Below are 19890 nucleotides of genomic sequence, written 5' to 3'. Positions count from 1 at the left end.
ACTCGCTGCCATTCTAGTTGCTGCTGTTAACATTAAAGACATTATTACATCTATACATATCTCTTATATTATTTTCATTATAACTACCAGTCTGACAGAGCCCACACACAATAGTTGTACCACTGTTCCTGATCTCTCTCTCTTTTCTGTCCCCCTCTCTTCACTTCTCTCTCTTTTCTCCCTCTTTTTCCACCCACCTCTCCTCTCTCGCCCCTTTTCTCTCCCCTCTCACCCCAACCGGTCGAGGCAGATGGTCGCCCCCACACTGAGTCTGGTTCTGTTGGAGGTTTCTTCCAGTTAAAGGGGACTTTTCTCTCCACAGTCCCCAAACTGCTTGCTCATTGCGGGGACTGTTGAGTTTCCCTATAATATTGTGAGGCTCTCGACTGTATTATGTAAAGTGCCTTGAGATAATGTGTGTTGTGATGCGACGCTGTGCAAAGAAGGACCTTGTTCACACATATGCGAATGCCAAGCAAATATTGCGCGTCAAAGTTCTCCAAAGTTCAACTCCATCCGAATCCACGCTGAGATGCAAATGTTTTATTCGACCCCTTGCTTGTGCTGATTGGAAGTGAATGGGAGGCGAAGGTTGGTGTATGTATGACCGGGCCATAAAACTGTAACTCCTCATGGTTTGTGCATAATGCAGAACAGCGATCATAGTCTAATGTCTCCAGTCTGAGCCTAGACGCATATAATTACAAAAACAAGTAAGAAAGAAGCAGATGGATTGTAATAATAATTGTACATCACTCTTTATAAATTCATACATTGCTAGAGGGAAAGTGTTCAGCTACTTGGTTTTACATTCTCAACTCCTCTCCAAATAATGATGCATAATTAAGTCTCTATTAGTTTTATAAGCACACAGCCTCAAGTGCTGATCTGAAAACCTACCACAAGGAATATTTCTGAATATCAACTCATGACTTGAGATAATTAGGATGTTTGAAAATGATTATCCTGAGAGAAGAACACAAACACCTAAAGATATTCTCACAGCTATTTCCGAGCCGGAGCAGTTTGTCACTGCTCGGCTGCACAATCACTCCATTTTCAACCGAACAACAACTCGCACAAAACTTCGAATATAACACTTAAGCATTTCCACAGCCATCTTGTGCCCCTGACCCATTTCAAAAATCTCCATTTTGAGGGTGCAGCAGAGGGTTTTCTGTAAACGTACACCTTCTGAATGAGTAAGCACTTCCTGTTTCAGTCAGAGTTGGGGGTAACAGAGGGGGGTTACACTCTGAAACGTCCCATTCCCCCCACTCTCTCTCTCTCTCTCTTTCCTCCACAACTCCAAAGAAAGAAAAAAAACTCAGTCAAAGGCAGGATTTTCAGTTCACTTGCAGACTTTTAAACAAGCAGCTAAAATCTCACATACTTATCAAATTATAGAAAGGCTCCGTTACACAGACTTTATTGGCGCATACATCAAATTAATAGCCAATTGTACAACTACAACTGAAACTCTTGGTTCCCATTAAATTAAATAACATAAACAGAGAATTTCTTTGTTTCATCACTGAAAAAAAAACATACAGAAGATGAAGAAAGATAGAAGACAAAAATTTGTGGAGGAGGGGGACAGGACTGTATATTTACTGTGTGCAAGTAAAAAAGTCTTTTCAAAGCATCGACTAGTGAGGAAGAAAAACACTCCCACAAACGGACACACAAACGGACACACACACACGCACAAGCACACACGCACACACACGCACACACACGACAGGAGGAGGACAGATATAAGAGAGGGTGGTGCAACTGATGAAAAGACATGATTAACCTTTGATCTTTACTCTGTATCGTGCATGTATGTGTGTGTGTATGTGTTTGTGCGTGCACACAGGCCTGTCCCTATGAGTGTGAGCTAGTGTGTGTGAAGAAAGAGGGAGAGTGTGTGTGTTTGTTGAATGATAACTGTGCTATGTGCTCGGCTGCCCCCAGAGGAGACGCATAGATAATGTTGACGCTGCTCAGATCCTTTGATAGTGGCTGAGGGGGCGGAGGAGGAGGATGGTGGGCATCTGTGTGTTTGTGTAAAGTATGTGTGTGTGTTTGATGGGCAGGTGACATGTCTGTCGAGGTGTTTATGTAGCTCTTCTGGTCTAAGTTACACGCTATTCAGATATGGCGACTGAGCCGAGGACAGGAGAATTATTTGGTGTTTGACCTCTGGAACCAAGCCGACCCAGGACAAAGCACTGGAGTAAACCATGTATATTTAGTGCATGTCAAAATAAGAAGAAGGGAAACAAAAGAGGAAAACCACAAGTGTGCATCTGTGGGAAAGCAGAAACGCGAGATTAGTTTCTATACATGCTGGACAATGAGTTGTGTATTTGTGTGAACAAGTTCATGCTCGACTGTTTGTTGACTCTGCAGAGTCGACCCAGAGAGTACACATGTGATTGTGAGAGAGAGTTGCGGGTTTCATTTGATACCTGAAAGCCAAATAAACAACAGAGACCTGCCAGATTCAAACCCAGAGAAATAAACTGCACTGTTATCTGAGATGCTGGGTCTGCTTACAGGTTCATCAGTCAACACACCACAAGGCCAGACATATATACACACATCTTAACATGGACACTCTCACAATAATCTTTACAATTTAGTCATTTTGAATAAAATCGGATTCTTTCGCTGTAGAGTATTTAAAACTTGCGATGGTGTGAAAGGCGAGGACAAACTGGATGTAAAATCCACTGCGACATGACTTCTTTTCAATCACGGAGATGTCTTCAATGGTCACATGTCTTTGTGAAGGGTAAAAGAGGGGTGAGACGCAACAGAGAGCAGAGATTGAAGCCACATGTTGAGGCGCAGTACACACTACACACTACACACAGATTGATTAATCTCCAATGTCTTTTTCTTTTCTTTCTCAGCACAAAACTATGCACCAAAGCCAGAGCACACGACCATGTACTGCTCATATACTGTAGCACATGTATGTTTAATTTTTTCCACTTAATCTGCTTCTTTCAAACTCACACACAGCACCGTGACTCACACTCATCTACTCATTCAGACACACACCACTGTGCTGTGGTATGACTCACATCTTCTCCACACAGGAGAGTGATGAGGTGTTGAGCGGCGCTTTGCTCTCAAACTGAAGCTGCAGAGAACAAAGAGACAGAGACAAAGTCTTTGTCTCAGTTCTAGAAGTAAACTGTAACGCCACACAGAAAAACGGTGTGATCCCCCACTGACAACTGCTGTAAGAGTGGAGAAACTTTCTGATATTAGACAAATGGGACAGTAGCACACAGCAGGAGGGATGGGTTGTATCAGTGTCAAATCCCACAGTGAGGAGGAGGATGAGGCTGCAGACAAATGAGAAGAGTTTCAAAAATGAACTCTCAGATCGTGAGGGGCATCATGGGAACTAGAAACACAATGTCATACTAGACCACACTTGAAAAACTGTTTTCATAGGAACAATTTCTTCAGTAGAAAGTAGTTCCAGTTATGATTGTTCACAGGGGGGTCTGTGGATGTTCTGGAGTTACTAAGACATTGATTCTGGAAACAGAGGGCCTTTCACGTCACGTTTTAAATTTTTTACAGGATATGAGGGGCATTGTGGGAAAACAGGGATATAAAAGGACTATGCTACATATAAAAAACACTGCTGCAGGACCCACTGGCAATAGTTGTCAAAGGGGCTATTTCTTTGGTAGGTCCAATAAAAACTGTTCTGTGGTTTTTTCATTGTAATGTGGACACTCAGTGTGTTTACATGTGTTTATAGTCAACTGGAGTTGCATTCACAAAACATCCTGAGGCTAAAAGTGGCTCCTATGGCCAAGTTAGAAAAACCCTAACGCAGAACTCACATGTTTGTGTTGGAGGCTTCAACAGAAACGCTGCTAATTTACTTTGAAAGGGGGGACGCCATGTGTAGCTGAACTGCATTTTGGTTACGTTGCTCGCACTGCACAAGGCAGACGTGGAGCAGAGCTCAAATTTTCATCCAACAATGGAGGCACTAGCCAAAGAAATTGTGTTTAAGCGGAGGCAGCTGGATAACTTGGTATGTGTTCATCTGGTTGTGGATTTTATTCGCCGTGTACTACTCTTCATTATCACATTTGTAGCTAACATAACATATGTTTGCACAAAAGCCAGCTATGTTGTGTGTCCAGAGCATGAAACGGTTCCCATGATGATCAAGCATCAGGGACAACCCCTGTCAAGTGTTAACACAAGGCAGACATGTGGGATCAGCGTAACCTTAACTACAAAAAAGGGGCATCATACTAAGGATGCTAGCACTAGGATGGATTTATGCTACTTTCTTTTTCTGGCCTAAGAGTCATTAATACAACATTTTAGTGCTAAAAGTAGCTCCAACGTTTGAGAGAAATTGGGCCATTTTACAATCACTTAGCTGCTACATGTAATGGGCTTCAACACATCAACAATTTGAAGAGTTACGAAAATAGAAACATATAAAAAGCACATGTAGATGACATGCATGATAACAAATATATAATCAGTTCATCAACCCATTGAAACAACCGAGTACCACAGGAGCTGATGGTTTGTACAATTCTAAACTACTGTTGATCTGGAAAAATACACATTGGTGTGCTGATGAACTGGATGGCTCTGTTTTAATGATGTAAGCACATGATTTAAAGAGCGTGGCGCATGTAGGGTGAATCTAAATCCAGTGGATAAAGGTCGCTGTGCCAGACGCATGGTTCAGAGGGGTTGGACTTAAGTCTCTTACCTAATCGTGTTTTAGACGTAACATGCAACAAACCAATCAGAATGCAATCTCCCTTACTCTCACATATACTAATATGTATTTTTTCTCACATTCAGACCAATCAACTGTCAACAAATTACTGTGCACATAGAGAAGAGGTTCATTCATGAAAAGACACTTCACTAACCCTTCGCTTTGCTTATTTCTATAGTCAACTGCTAAAGGGGAAAGCTTTGTTAGTAATCACTTTTCATGCAGTTCCACTGTCTGTACCTGGTATTACATTCTGCTTATTATCTGTTTTCTCTGATGTGCTTCATTTTGTAGCAGCGGAATTTCTTGTCTGCTAGTGATGTGGTTTTATTTCATCCCTGTTTATATCATATTACAAATGTATTAGATTGTGTTTAGTTTCACAATAACAAACTAGAGATATTGAGGATCTCACACACATAAAATGAGATTAAAAATGTATAAATTAGATGAGTAAAATTAAGTAGGAATGTGCTTCTCTTCACACTGACACACACAATATTCACACTAAATATTGGCCCAGATTCCTACAGTGTAGGGCAACATTCTTTTCCATTATGAGAGCACTACAAACTCAACTCCATTCACCTCCACAGTATCAGGGGGGAGCCAGATGCCCGGACTAAATGAGAAAACATGTTTTTGTGAATGACCCTTTAACCTGAGGGAAAATGTTTAGCACACACAACTGCATGCTCCTGCAATAGTAAGAGAGGAGTGAACTATAAGAGAAAGTTGTGAGATGATAGTGAGCAAGGGGTGAGATAAGGTGGTGAGTCCCACAGACACAGAGGAAGCCTCCTATCACAGGAAGCTCCTCTTCCGAATGTCAGATCCTCCTAATCGCCACTCTGCTTCCTGTTTCAGTCCCCCAGAGCTGGACTACATCACACGGGCGCACAACGTTACCCACCTCCAGTTGGGATCATACATATACTTACTCATCTAGGCGGGCATCCTACTTAAACATCACATCCTGCTGGGGCTGAGGTCCACATCAAAGTGGATTATAGGGTGGAGGAGGCCGGCACTATGGTGACCGCCAGCAGACATACCACTTATTATTTCTGACCTTGATATGTTGACGCCACCCATGGATTATAGGAACATTTCAAAACTATTTGTATGCTCTTCCCTTTCACTTTCACACATAGAAAACACACATACACGTATGTAATCTGGTCAGTGACCAAATCACAACAGTCCAGCGCCTCCTGAACGTAAATGAGCTTAAAACTGAAGAATGTGTGTGTATCATATCCCAGGCCTGAGGGCTGACAGTGGACCCGCAATAACCTCCGCTGAAGAGATGTACCGCTCACCAAAATAGGTTAGCATAACACAAATAACACGCTGGACTCTTAATAACACACACACTCTTCATACACATCAGTCCTATAGAAACACACTCCATAAGCCTGTCATTCAAAATACACAATGGGCTAATCCGCTCCCACACATCCCAACCGCAAGCTGTCACGGATGGGACAGGAACTGAGTATCACAACTGAAAACATTTCAAGTTTGCTAGTTTTAGAGTTATTTAGATCAAGTGAAAGCGAAAGTGCGAGGCAGTGTGTGTGTGTGTGTGTGTGTGTGTGTGTGTGTGTGTGTGTGTGTGTGTGTGTGTGTGTGTGTGTGTTCTCAGGCTCTTGACTTGTGCTGTGGTGCTGAAAGCCCTAGCAGAAGACCGTTGCTCCCACCTGAGAGACAGATGTTTGTGTTAATGTGTGTGTCTGTGTGTGTGAGTCCATGTACGAGCAGACGGTAGAGTGCTAAACCTGCCACAGTAATGTTATAAAATAATGCTATAAAATGCACTTTAGAGCGTCTAATAGCACTTCAGACTTGAATAAAACTCTATAAGCCACTAAAATATTCAGATTTTATGGTTCTTTAAAAAGAATCCATTTATAATTCCACATGTTATTTCCCACATTAATTGTAACTCAGTATGTTTTACACAAGATCCGAATCAGACTTCACACCACTATTGCCACCTTGTCAATGTATTGTAATAAATAAGTGTTTCAATAAAGGCTGTGCACAACTGTGAAACTGTGCAGAATGAACACTTGTGAGGAGAAAGTGGAGGGAGGCGTGGAAGAGCAAACAGGAAAAGAGGAAATTAAAACCATACATCCCATCCTGGATATAACAGATCCCCTACAGTGGATTTTCTTTTGGATTTGCTATCGCAACACAACGGAGAGGGAAATTAAAGCGCAGCCAAGAAATAGTGAGTGTTTTCAATGTGGAGAACTGAGTTTGTGTGTTCTGGGCCAGGGACACTGGAGTGGGAGCTGGTGTACAGAGGAGAGCATACAATAGGGAAGTAGGGGTTGCTCTGGCCTTAAGGCGAGGGGCAACAGTTATAAGGGAGGTGTGTATATGTGTGTTCTATTGTGTTTATTTTCTGGACGGACTGTGTTTACGCTGGCTTCACTGCAGCAGTTCTATCTACAGACGGTCATTATCACCGCCCACGCTGCGTGGATGGCGGCGTTAACTGCAGCGACGGTCCTCTTCGCCAAAATGTTTCTCACCTGAGACTTGGCAGAGGAAATGTTACCCACTTCATTCATCCTTCCATGTCTTCATGTCTGGACCATCAGAGATAGGGGAGACTGGACGAATTTGATAGAGCTGAGATCATGGACACAGTGCAGACGGCAAGCAGCTGTCAGCATCAAAGAACAGTGGAGTGTGTAAAAGTGTGCGTGTGTGTATTGAGAGAGACTGAGTGGAAGAGACAGCCTGAGAGGACCAAGAAGAAGCAGACAGACCTCAGAGAAGATAAGATGCGATGCAGAGGCAGACAGAAAATGTGATGGAGAAATAGAAGGATTTAGGGAACTTTCACACAAGTCTTGTTTGGTCCAGACCTCCTGACTTTTTAAGTTTAGTCTGACCCAGAATTACAGGTGTGAAGGGTGTGAAAGGTGTGAACGGTGCCTCAGACGGATCATACTGAACCATGGTTCTGTTCGTTGTAGTATGAAAACATTGTCGATAGTTCTGACTCTGAACTGTTGCAGGAAACTTAGAAAGCATTAAATATATAGTACACGTCATACTAACGGGATAAGTTGTAAATAATGAAAATAAAAAAACTTTGATCTTGGTTCTGACCTTAGTCCAGACTTTCAGGTGTGAAAACACACTTAAATCATGGCAGCCATCTTCCCCAAAAGTCAGAGTGAGCCAAGTCCTTTACCACAGGTGGACGAAATAGCCTGAACATCATACAGTTAAGGCTGGGTAATGTACTTCATCACTTTTTGAACACCAACCGAGATTAGCCTGTAGCAATGAGTATTCAAATGTGGGGACTGGAAAGATGATGTTTAAAATACCTGCAGTCATGTGATTGTTGTCTCTCAACTAACACAAGACACATCAATTCATGAATCACACTTGAGCTTAAAGTTTTTGCGTGTCCCAAAGTGTCACGTATTGAAATCTGGCACTTGATCCAATTCTTATCCATGTCAGCCAGTTTAGGCCAAATTCCTGTACAGCTGCTTTGTGTCAATATAACATTCAACAGTGAAGCATTCAGGAGGTTTGGTCTGACAAACTTAAACAGAGGAAATGGTTTTTGAAAAAAATGTTCATTTCTCTCCAAGTTTAGTATTAACAAAAGGACTGTTTCGGCTCAATGGAATATAAAAGGACTCTGACCAGTGAAATCAGATTATATGACAAACTAAGCTAAAGTCTTAAAATATAGTTCAAAGTAGAAACTAGAAAGAAGAAAATTTATTGCAAGCTGATAATCATTATTGAAGGGGAATTATTATGTGACATTACTACCTCCTGTCCGCTTGTTGGTTAGTATTAGGATTATATAACAAACTATTGAACTGATAACCATGAAACTTGGTGAAAGGATGAGACATTGCCCAAGAAATAATTCATGGATCTCATATTTTAGATGATCGTTGACTCTCCTTGTATTACTTTGCTTTAACAGGTGAAAATTGGTATTTATTTGATGAAAAGGCTCATGGGAAGACTTCACATTTAAGTTTGGATAGATACTTTTTTTCTGAGGTTGTGACCTCTATTGTTGAATAAAGACAGACTCTTCAAAAATCAGTAATGATTTCAACTGCTCAAAGTGAAATCATCAATCTGGTAATACAGCCACAGCCCAAAACAAAAACTAATGGAATATTATGTTTTCATGCCAGAAAGCTCCCAAGTATGATTTCAAGTCTCGTAACTTAGTTTTCCGTAGTGGAGTTATCTTTTATGAATCAGACCAAAATGAGGCTACATGAGCTCCACGTGCATGAGTCAAGAGCCTCTTTGCTGTTACTGTAAACGAGTCTGCGGAAGAAGCCCATCAGCTGAGTCATTGTTTCACCATAGAGCACTGGAGATGAGGCACGCAGACCATTGGGTGATTAAGACAGACACAGCGGGAGCACCAGGCAGGAGGGACGGAGTCCAAACATTCCCTCTGACCCCCCCTCAGCTTGTAGGCCTGTGTCTGGTCAGCGTGGAGGTCAGCTGAGCGGGAGGAGCAAGGAGATAAGCCTATCTCTACCAACAGAGACTACGGGAAAGTGACCAGACATCAGACCACATGTAAAGAAAGACTCCTCTCTTCTTATTCCTTAGTATCTCCTTCCATCTGTTGGCTGAACCTGCAGTCCTCCATAGGGACACTTTGATAACACAGACCGTAACGTCCACATGATTTACGACCACCTAAAGACACTCGGAGTGGAGTATGACAAGTAAGAGACCAGCCAGGGGTAGGGAATGGAAGACAAAAGAACAGAAAGAAATGGGGGAAAATGGGGGAGGAGAGAAAATATGTGTATTTCTTAGCTTCTCTGCTATGACGGATGTAAGAGGAGAGGGGCTATTAAAAAAAGGGGAACGGGAGGAGGAGGCAGGGGAGTAGGGGGCGTTCCCCCTGGCTCAGGCCTTGATTAACACCAGGCCTCCTGACAGGAAATGACCCGGCCAGCTCCTAGCGCCAGGAGAGCTTCCATCTGGTGTTGAGGCCGTGGAGAAATCCTCCACCCGAGAGAACTCGGAACCAAACAGGGGAACTTCGGACTGAAAGAACAGCAAGTTTCATTTCCAGGACTCACAGATTAGTCCCACTGCTTGAATTGGACTCCAATACAGGAACCATAATTATGGTCCTGTTGTTTAGGGCCAAACGCAGAGCTGAGCTGCAGCCTTTTCACTTCAGTCATCAAAAACCACAATCACATTGCAAAATTTGATTGCCGGCTGATATCACCAAAGCAAGAAATGGAAATCTAGTGTGGACTATGAAGTGAAAGTCGGTGACGCAGATAAAAAAAATGGAGGAAGTAGCTTGAAGTAGGGGTGGGAGAGGGTGGAGAGAGCGAGGGGACAGTTTGGGGAGGAAAGCGGGTACATTAGGACAGGTCATCTTTCACTGCGGACTGGAATCCTAAAAGTAAACAAGTTCTTCCGCACCAACAGATAAAACACAGATACACTGTAAAAACCAAGTGGGTCTGGTAGAAAACAGACTCTCACACACCACGCTTTGTATACGCACTTATTAATGCATATTGTCAAGTAATTTGTTTCTATGGGCCATCAGACTGCAGAAAAAGCAGACGCAGAATCATACATCCAAAACACAGAATGGCCTGGAAAGACCTTGAAATTCTTTGTCTACACAGACTGTGAAGCAGAAACTTATGTATGCAGATCAAGAGGGATCTCTCCCCAAGAGGAGCCAAGGGAGTTTCCCAGAAGACGAGGGGAGAGAGGCGAGCGGGTAGAGCGTGCTGGCCGGACTCCTCTGAGGATGCTCCGTCAAAAGGGTCGCAGGCTGACCCCTGTCTGCACTGACACGTGTGCAGGGGCCAGGGGCCATGGTCTAAGCCCAAGTCCCTGGAGCCACTCTGTGTGTGAGTGTGTGTGTCCCTAGTATGTATTTCTGCCTTTTGCTGTGTCGAGTGCATCTGTGTGGGATCATGATAGTGTCCTTTTCATTATACAAGCCAATTCCCAGTGGAGATATAAGTGCTTACGAGCCTTTTATGATGTGCATTTCCTGTCATAAATAAGAGGCAGAGGAATTCTCTGCTGAGCGCTAACACACTCCATAAAGCAAACAGAGGTGTAAACTACACTCCGGGCAAGCTCTGTGAAATCTACCCGACAAAATGCGGCTACTGCTGACTGCTTTGGGAAATGATAGCTTGATTCTGAGTGACATGACCAAACATTCCTGTGTTTGTTAGTGCAAACAGAACTTTACAGTCCTACCTACACTTCAGTATCTGGCCGTCTGAACTCAAATGAAGCTCTTAAAAAAAAAAGTATGAAACACGTTTCATACTTTTTCATTTTCAAGTCATCATATCCAAGAGATTTCATCCGTTCTGTCTGCATTGTGTTTCATTGTGACATTGTCCTCTGTCTGAATGAGATAAACCTACGCAAGTTTTGACTGAGTTCTATTCATTCAATTTGAATACTGTGGGTCACCGTGACTTGTCAGATATGTTTAGTGTGGGTGAGAAAAATCTGGTGGATCAGTTACTGAGTCCTGTAAAGCCAAGTGCAACAGAATAACTGTTATCAGGACTCTGTGCAATTATCCATTCGTGCCTCCATCCAAGCAGTTTAAATCTTCTAGGTCAGTATCTATATTTTCAAGGGCAACGAGAGCAGCAAACGCATCTTTTGCTGTGTGTGTAGATGAAATGAATAAGAAAGGAATTGTTTGTGGATGTTTTATCACTGGGAGATTGTAGAGACGAACGGGCAACAATCCCTTACAAAGAGAGATTCTGCGCTATAAATATTTAATAGGTAGATGAGGAAAAGGGTATTGCTACTTCTGCATATGTAATAGAAAAACTTTGTACACGGATATGATGTATGTGCAGTGCAATGTAAAAAACTCCTGCAAAAATGTCCTGAAATGCACACTTTTTACTTAAATATAAATGTTTTACTTAAACGCAAAATTAACCAAGTGTAGTGCAAATTGATGTGAAGACATGTCTGTGTTAGTTTGAAATATTCTGCATAGAGTCTATGGGAATCTAAAGGAGAGAAACTACATGGAAATAAGGTGAGGCGGAGCTGAACATAGACAGATCCCCATCAGACATGACTAGTATGTACAGTGAGGTCTGAGACCATGGGAACGTGTCCCTAATCAATTGCTCTGAGAGTTCACACCTCCGCTAAGGCTAATGGTCTATCTCGCCACGTCAAGCAGTGTTTCCCATTCATTTTGTAGACTGTGTTGGCCTGGGGTTTCATAATAACATCCGAGATATCTAACTTGGTGTTTTGCTCAGTTGCTGCATTGTATAGCTGTGTGCAGCGCTATTTGCCGCGTGCTTGCTTGTGCACTCGCGCAATGCAGATCTCGCTCTCACGCAAAAACTTGTCTTTCACTCTGTACCTGCGACTTGGAAACTGTTGCACGTGAGAGCAACGATCATGTGCGTGCACCCCCGCTAGAGCCATACACTGAATGAATTCTGCAGAGAAAGTGAATCACCAACTTTGAATGTGTTCCTTCCTGACCCAGACCTCATCCTTCCACCAAGTTTCGTGGTAAAATGTCCTGTCGATTTTTGCATAATCCTGCTGACTAACAGACTGACAAACAAAGTGAAAACATAACCTCTTATGTTATTAAGGTAAAGTATTTTTTTATCTGCAGTAAGCAGATCTGTGATTAGTTGTCTCTGTATTTTAAGGGTCTCTCTCTTTCCTCCCTTCTTCCCCTGTGAGGACTGTTTTCTACTTATAATTGTCAGTTCATCTATTGACATGTTGCTCTGAGTTGTATCTATATATCTTGTCTCCCTGTTACCTACTGTCACTGCCCCTTTTGGACAAATACTGTAAGTACAACCCCAAATAGAAGAAAGTGGTACAGATACACGGTAACAAGGGAAACATATGGGGACCCCACTCTCTGCAGACTTGGGAGCAGACTTGGTGGGTTGCGAGTCTGGGAGTCTGATCGCGACACTGTGTGTGGCCCTGCCTGTGAACCAGGCCTGTCTGGCCCAGCAGTGCAGGGCTGATGAGCACCCAGTTAATTAAAGCCTGAGCTCCATGTCATCAGCTTATCTGATGAAGTGAACTAGAGAGAGCGATGCCACAGGCTGCTTTGTTCACCCCCGGGTTGATGGTTTTTTAACTCATATATGCATGTGTATGTGTCCCTGTGTGTTTGTGTAACATGGGAGGAAGCAAAGAAAGAGCACCAATTAAAAATAATTGGGACTAATTTCATAAACACAGTGCAACAGGGGGAAAAATGTTTAATCAGGCGCGATCATTAGACCCAAGTTATGCTCCACTTCCTCCCTGCAACCAGCTCGGTGCTTTAGGCCCTCAGAGAGAAGAGAGGGGTAAATGGAGAAAATGGGGAGAAATGGAAAAGGAAATTTAAAAAAACAAAGAGTAGAAAAGTTTGAGAAGTAGTCAGATGGAGAGCTGGTGGCTGGAGTTATGTATGATCCCTTTCATGTCCCTCGACTGGCCCGTATTGCTGTGCCAACCCAAACAGCCGCGTTGGGGAGGTCCGACTCTCCCCACTGCTCCCCCCTTCCTTGCCCCGTGCACACCCCATTGACAGGATGAATAACAAACCTAATGTGTGTCTGAGGCAGAGAGTGGGGACATGACATGAGACCAGTTCCACTTCAATTTCACATCTTGCTCTAAAAGTTAGTTTGTAGCCTTCTTCCCTTCCTCTGTCACTGCTGCCGCTAAATCACCATCACCAACACTGGAGATTTCACGTTCTCACGACTGGAGCTGTACACCCACACACTGACATAAGTACAGACAAACTATGATTCGTCATCTTGAACTAGCTGGATGTCCTAGGGTGAAGAATTTGGAACATTTGAGTTGGCCTGCTTTCTGCCTCGGGTTCCTGTACCCCATTCCTGGGAAAAGGACAGAAAAACTTAGGAGAGGGAGGGCGTTTGATTCTAAAGCAAAGAAAACCAAAATCCAAAAGGACACAAATCCATAAAGTCGTCTGAGGAACTCTCATTTTTTGCTCTTTCACGAGCAACAAAGTAGTTGTTGCCACAACTGAAATGAGGGATTAACAGTAAATGCTCTGAGCTATTTACAACCTGCACACATCACACACACCACCCTTGTACACCACAGACTTTCTGGCAGCAGCCAATCAGACTCCAGGCTTCAGGAGAGCAGTGGGTACCTCGTCCAATCCTATAGTTTGCTCTCCCTCAACAACGTTTGCTTACGACCAATCCGGTTCCTTCCACATGTGGTGTTGGCTGCGGAGCGTCTGGTTTAAGAGCTCATTTCCCAGTCCGCAATAAGCAGAACCATTTTCTTGGATAAATACTATGCGACCCTTTAATCAAAGCCATACACCGAGACAACAATGCACAGACATGTTCACTTGGCATGCATAGACAAACAAAGTGATGAGAAAGTCAAATTGTGAACACAAATGGGCACAACAAAGGTTTTTCTTGCCCTAAAAACGAAAAGCTGGTTAATAAAACATGAGGAGTCTGTTTTGATATACTCTCTTTTTCCCTGTTGTGATCACTTCTTTTTCTAAACTTTTCTATTGTCAACAAATCCTTTAATGCAACCATAACGGACAATGAGATCCTAAAACCAAGTCTGATGAACCTCACATCTCTGCCCCATAAAACCCAACTGTAATTCCTTTTTCTTTGAGGTTTTGCAATCTTAAATTCTGCTTTGACCAGGCATGTATATCCTTTACACATCCCTTTAAAGAATAGGTAAATATCCACCTTGTGGTTCAAGCAACAAACGGGTACAGACACATCGTTCAAAAAACACTGCATTCATTGAAATTTGATGCGGTTTGATGCTGCACTAATGGAGGTTGTTGTGTTTCTCATAGGCCCGTCCTGCGTCTTGTCCTAAACTCACTTGTCCTTATTTCTTCTTTGTGTTTCTGGCATTCTTCCCTGTGTATATTGTCTAGATTGTGTTTCCTCAATCTGTACGTGCATGCACTGTGTCTGTACGTGAGCGTATCCGCAGTGTGTTAGCTCAACTCGGGCCGCTTACTGTAGCCAAGGGGAACAAAATCAAAGAATTTGCAAAAACATTGTTCTCATGGCGACCAGGTTTTATTCAACGTCTGGTTTCCATTTGAGTCTTTTAATTGGGGAGAATGTCACAATCAATGTTTTACTCTGGATGCAGAAAGAGAGACGACCTCCAGTGTCATGTTACTCCAGCCGAGCACTTCATTGGCTGCCATAAAAACCCTAGCACTGGCACTCCTTCATGAACATACACACACACTCAAATTTGAAATAAAGGTGCACACGCTGCTGAATTCCTCTGAATGGGCAAGATGTGCACGTGTCCACACACACACACCAACATGCACTGTTTTTTCTGTCTAAAACACACCTGGCACACCACGACGGGGTAATTTCCAGAGACGTGTTTATAACAGAAAGTCAGGTTTTTAACATGAGCCACATCTCTCAGCCTGCGCCTGCCAAGAGGCCCCTGACGTCCAAACTGCACTTAGCCAAGTAGAGCAGGAAGAGAGAGAGACAGAGTGTATGATGGAAAGAGAGAGAGATTGTAAAAAAAGAGCATGGGGGATCAACAAACTTTATTAGTGCTTAATCTATCAACCCCACACAAATATACATATTATATACTATATGACCCTGTGTGCGATATAAGATGAAAACACTAACAGGGGTGTATTATTTCAGGGTGTGTGCTAAGGTACAGAGCGGGCAAAAACTAAATGTAGCTCTAATTATGAAGTATGTGGCAGGGGAGGAGATTGTGTGTGTGTACAGGCTCAAGGTTAAAGACGCTATTACTCTGGGAGGTACAGCCGGCTGTGGTGTGGAGGTAGACGGTTAATTCATCATGGGAGATGGCCTTGATCTGCTCCACCACACAGTTACCAGCAACGACTCACAGATGAACCGAAGAACCAGGACACAAACAAACACGCACGACGCACACACACACTGACGCCAGTGCACCAAAAAGAAAAGGTTTTTCAATTATCTGTATGCTTTCCAAATAAAACTCTTTGTCATGGCTGTAAAGAGATTAATATATAAGGCCATTTCTCTCTAACACTATTTTTCTCTCACACCTACCCAGTTGCACAAGTTGAAACATTCCCACACTCAACTCTGTGTGTGTGTGTGTGTGTGTGTGTGTGTGTGTGTGTGTGTGTGTGTGTGTGTGTGTGTGTGTGTGTGTGCATGAAAAAGTGTGAAACAAAGAGAGCAGAAGAAGGATGGGGTGTGAAGACTTTGATAAACAGCCTCAGCACTGGAGGCAAAGAAAGGAAATAAAGCTGTTCCCACTTTCTAACTTTACTATCCCTGGACCATCAGTAAATCTGGCAAACTGATGCTACTGGAAGTAATCATGAAGCTGTGATCACTCCAACTCTCGCTCACCAGTGAGTTTCTGGAGCAAGGGGCTGAGCTCCGTCTCCCGCGTGATGACCAGGGTGAGTGCTCCTATCAGGTCCCTCTCCAGCTTCTCCAGCTCCTCCTCCTCGCTGCCCTGGTCTGCAGGCTGCGCCTCGTCGGCCAGGGAGTACAGGTAGACCAGCAGGAGGATCAGCTCATCAGGCCCACACTCATCCTCCTTGGACCTTGACCCCGGGGCTGAGCTGTCGTCGCCTCCACGGGGCCGCATCAAGGGCAGCAGCTGCCTTAGCACAGTGGGGAAATCAGAGTCCCCGAGAGCCTGTGACACACAGACACATACAAATTGCTCTTATTACAAATTATTCATAAAATTATAACAATGACATTGAGCTGCTGGAAGTCTTAGGCTAAATAAGGCTAAATAAGTGAGAAATCAGAGTTTTTGTAGGAAACAGAAGAGCAGGACACAGAAAAGTTTTCAAAATGTTCTTATCTATCAAAGTTCTGCTTGATTACTCCTCATGGAAATTATGTCATATCCTTGAGCAAGGGAATTTTGCTGAAAGTCTGTTTCTCTCATGATCATAGTTTAACTTTTGAATTTTTGGAATCAAAGTTTGTTAAAACATACTCCAAGGCCCAAATTAAATTCAATGAAGCTGCACCAAATTTCACCCACTCATAGACATCAGTTTCCTAAATGTGCCGTTTTTTTTCCATTAAGATCCATGAATTACTCCCTGGGAAAACAACGAAGATGTTGTAAAAACACCCTATATTGCAAGGTTTTTTCAGCAATAAAATGTGATGGGTTCTTCCCTGGCCCATACTGCACTGTTCCAACAGGTTTCGTAATAATCCATCCAGTATGTTTTGTGTAACCTTGGTTCCAAACGAACATACCCACCAACCAACAAACTAATGGACAGGGGTGAAAACATAACCTCCTTGGCGGAGGTAATTAGTATTTTGCATTGTAATGCAAAGAGTATTTACATCATCTGATGTTACCTAATCATTAGTCAACATGCCTATTAGTTAGCTTCCTTGTTTCTGTTGTAAAAATAGTGTAAGTGGTGAAATTACAAGCAGTGTGAGTGAGCTCATCGTTCCATTCGCCAATTTTACAGCTTTGCAAGAGGATGAGGTAAAGCTTAATTTTGTTTCATTCTTCTGTTGGATTTTGCATGGGCACTGAACAGTTTTGTCTCCCTCACACATGCACGTACGCACGCACGCACACCCACAGTGGATCACAGGATACTGGCCACTCTCAGACCAAGGGTGAGCTCATAGGCCTATAAAACAAGGGCGTGGAGCTAATCTGTCTGATGAACAGCCTGAAAATCTAATGAAAAATAAGGCTGAAAATGGAGACAACGGGGTTGCAGAGGCAAGGGAGACATTGAGAATAAAGTAGGGAAGAAAATAAGTTGAGGCAGATACAGAGACATTACAAGAGCAATTAAGGTTGAGATGATAGTATGAAAGGGAATGATTGTTGACAGAGGACTGTATGTTTGTGTCGGACAGAGCTACAAATGCTCTGGATATATTTCACTTTAACAAGGGATTCCTCTGGAAAGAGCTTTGTGTTCCTCCCACCAAGACAAACAGGCTTTGAGAATGAGGGGCTTTGGACCCTGTGGGCCCACTGGGGGGATCCTGTGTCTGACCCAGAAGAACTCTTTACTGAGCCAAACACGCAATACAATCAGACCCAAAGATGGTGAGCCAAAGCCACGGCGATCTCTGATCTGATCTCTCTGAGGAGAAGTCGTCTTGGTGTGTGTTCACACTGTTCGCACTGTCATCCTCAGTGGCTTAAGTTAAAATTGTGAGAACAGTGAACGTGACATGAACAGATATACTTGAAGATGTCAGTCACATCCTCCTTATGTGTACAGTATCCCAGAATCACAGTCTTGTTCATTCCAACAGGGTCTCCTCCCTGCCTCAGACCCCAGCCAAACACTCACCCCCTGGGGACGTTCACACAAAGTCTTACCACACATTTTTCTTTTTAAACATTGTGAAATCAAATACCTCTCCAAGTTGCACTCGTTCGAGCAGCTAAACAATGTTTGGGAGCTTTCCCTTGCTCATGTTGCCGGTGGACACAGTGAGGGGAAAAAGACAAAGGACATTAAGGGTTTCTTGCTGAAAAGCAAATCGAAGATATGCTTTTTCTCTCAACTCTCACTTTAGAACTATTAATCTCCAACACTTCTGTCTGTACACATCCAGGAGGACGTTCATATGATCCTCCAGGTTCTCAAAGAAGCGTGTCCACTGCCAAGAAATTACAGTTTCATTTCATCGCACCCATGTAAGTTTGGCATCACAAGCTGTCAGTATGGGTCAGTGCAGGGAGGAGGAGCTGACAGAGGAGCCATGGGCCTCCACATCATTTGTCAAGAGGTACTTTGCTGAGAGCTGAAATAGCATTACTACTTTTATTTTAATGCTATCTTGCATGAAGCAAATATCTCTTAAAAGCAGAAAAATGCCTTTAATTATGTATAACCATCACAAGCACCTTGATATATAAATATTTAGAATATGACTTAATATATTATCATCAAACTGTAAAACAAAAGATTTTAGTTAAATTGGTCATTTAAAGTGATCATATCTTTTCAAATTCTGTTGCCGTGGACTTTTTTCAAAAGAAAGCAGTGCACATTTGTGCATCATCACATGTCGTTATGATCATGGTGTGGCCATGACTTGTGACCATTTCAAGTTAAGCCACACATTCACTGTAGTTAAAGCGAGGGTTGGTAATCCTTGAAAAGCAAGCAAGAGCAAGCTACACTTTGAAAATATGCAACCGATACATCCAACTTTCTCCCATCATCCCTCTCATCAAAGCTACACCCCCAAAACACTCGAACGTGATTCGCTCTGAAGGAAATGATCGGTGATGATTGATTTATTAAAATCAGAGTGTGTCTGTTCTGTCAGACAGGCATGAGACAAACGACTGAAATAAGCGCAGCTGAAATGCTTTCTGTGTTTAAACGCCCCCTAAGCATCCAAGAATCCACAAGACAAAAGGAAAACACAGACAACTGTCAATAAATGACCCCACAGATTTATGTAGGGAACTTGTCGGGGAAGTTCTGGTTCATGGTTGGGAAACCACTGGCTTTGAAAGCTACTTATCCATTGGTCAAACCATAGCAAACAGTTTTTAGATAAGATTGTTCATATTTGTTCAATGGAAAAGTCATTTTTGAAAGAACAATTCTTTATTTCTGTCTTTTTTGTTAATGGCTCCTTCTTTCATCATTGTACAAATGCACAACAGTACACCTTCCTTACTCCCACTGTAAGCTGTGCTGTTTGTGTATGTTTTCACACGTGAGAGGAAGCATGCACTATAAGTGGGTCCCTTCAGGAGATCCAGAAAAGTCAGCTGCAGGACACGGCGCCAGCGCAGGAAATGGAGATCTTTGGTAGAGAACTGAGACTGACCTGAGCGAAGCTGAGTGGGATGACTGACTAAAGCTCTTTCCAGCACTGAAGCTAAACCCAACAATGCCCGACTCATGGTGCTGGCACACACGCTCCCTGGAAAGATGTTGGACTGTTCACCTCTGGGAACAGCATGGAGCAGAATACAGCATGCTTTCCATGGCACTCTGGATAACCCAATCAGGCTATTACACTCAGATTGTGTGTTTTACT

At 43.0% G+C, this 19890-nt stretch overlaps 1 protein-coding gene across 1 annotated transcript in view; it reads right to left on the bottom strand.

The window, feature by feature from the left end:
• The window catches only part of scfd2 (sec1 family domain containing 2), an 88816-nt gene that overhangs the window by 31038 nt on the left and 37888 nt on the right, over positions 1–19890 (bottom strand). Inside the window, exon 5 of the mRNA XM_035176514.2 lies at positions 16222–16516. Within this exon, the coding sequence (XP_035032405.2) occupies positions 16222–16516 (295 nt within the window). The remainder of the gene's footprint in view (positions 1–16221; positions 16517–19890) is intronic.

This window comes from Hippoglossus stenolepis, chromosome 14 (assembly GCF_022539355.2).
Source record: "Hippoglossus stenolepis isolate QCI-W04-F060 chromosome 14, HSTE1.2, whole genome shotgun sequence".
NCBI lineage: Eukaryota > Metazoa > Chordata > Actinopteri > Pleuronectiformes > Pleuronectidae > Hippoglossus > Hippoglossus stenolepis.
Note: the sequence above shows the minus strand (reverse complement) of the source record. Positions and strands in the feature narration are given on the sequence as shown.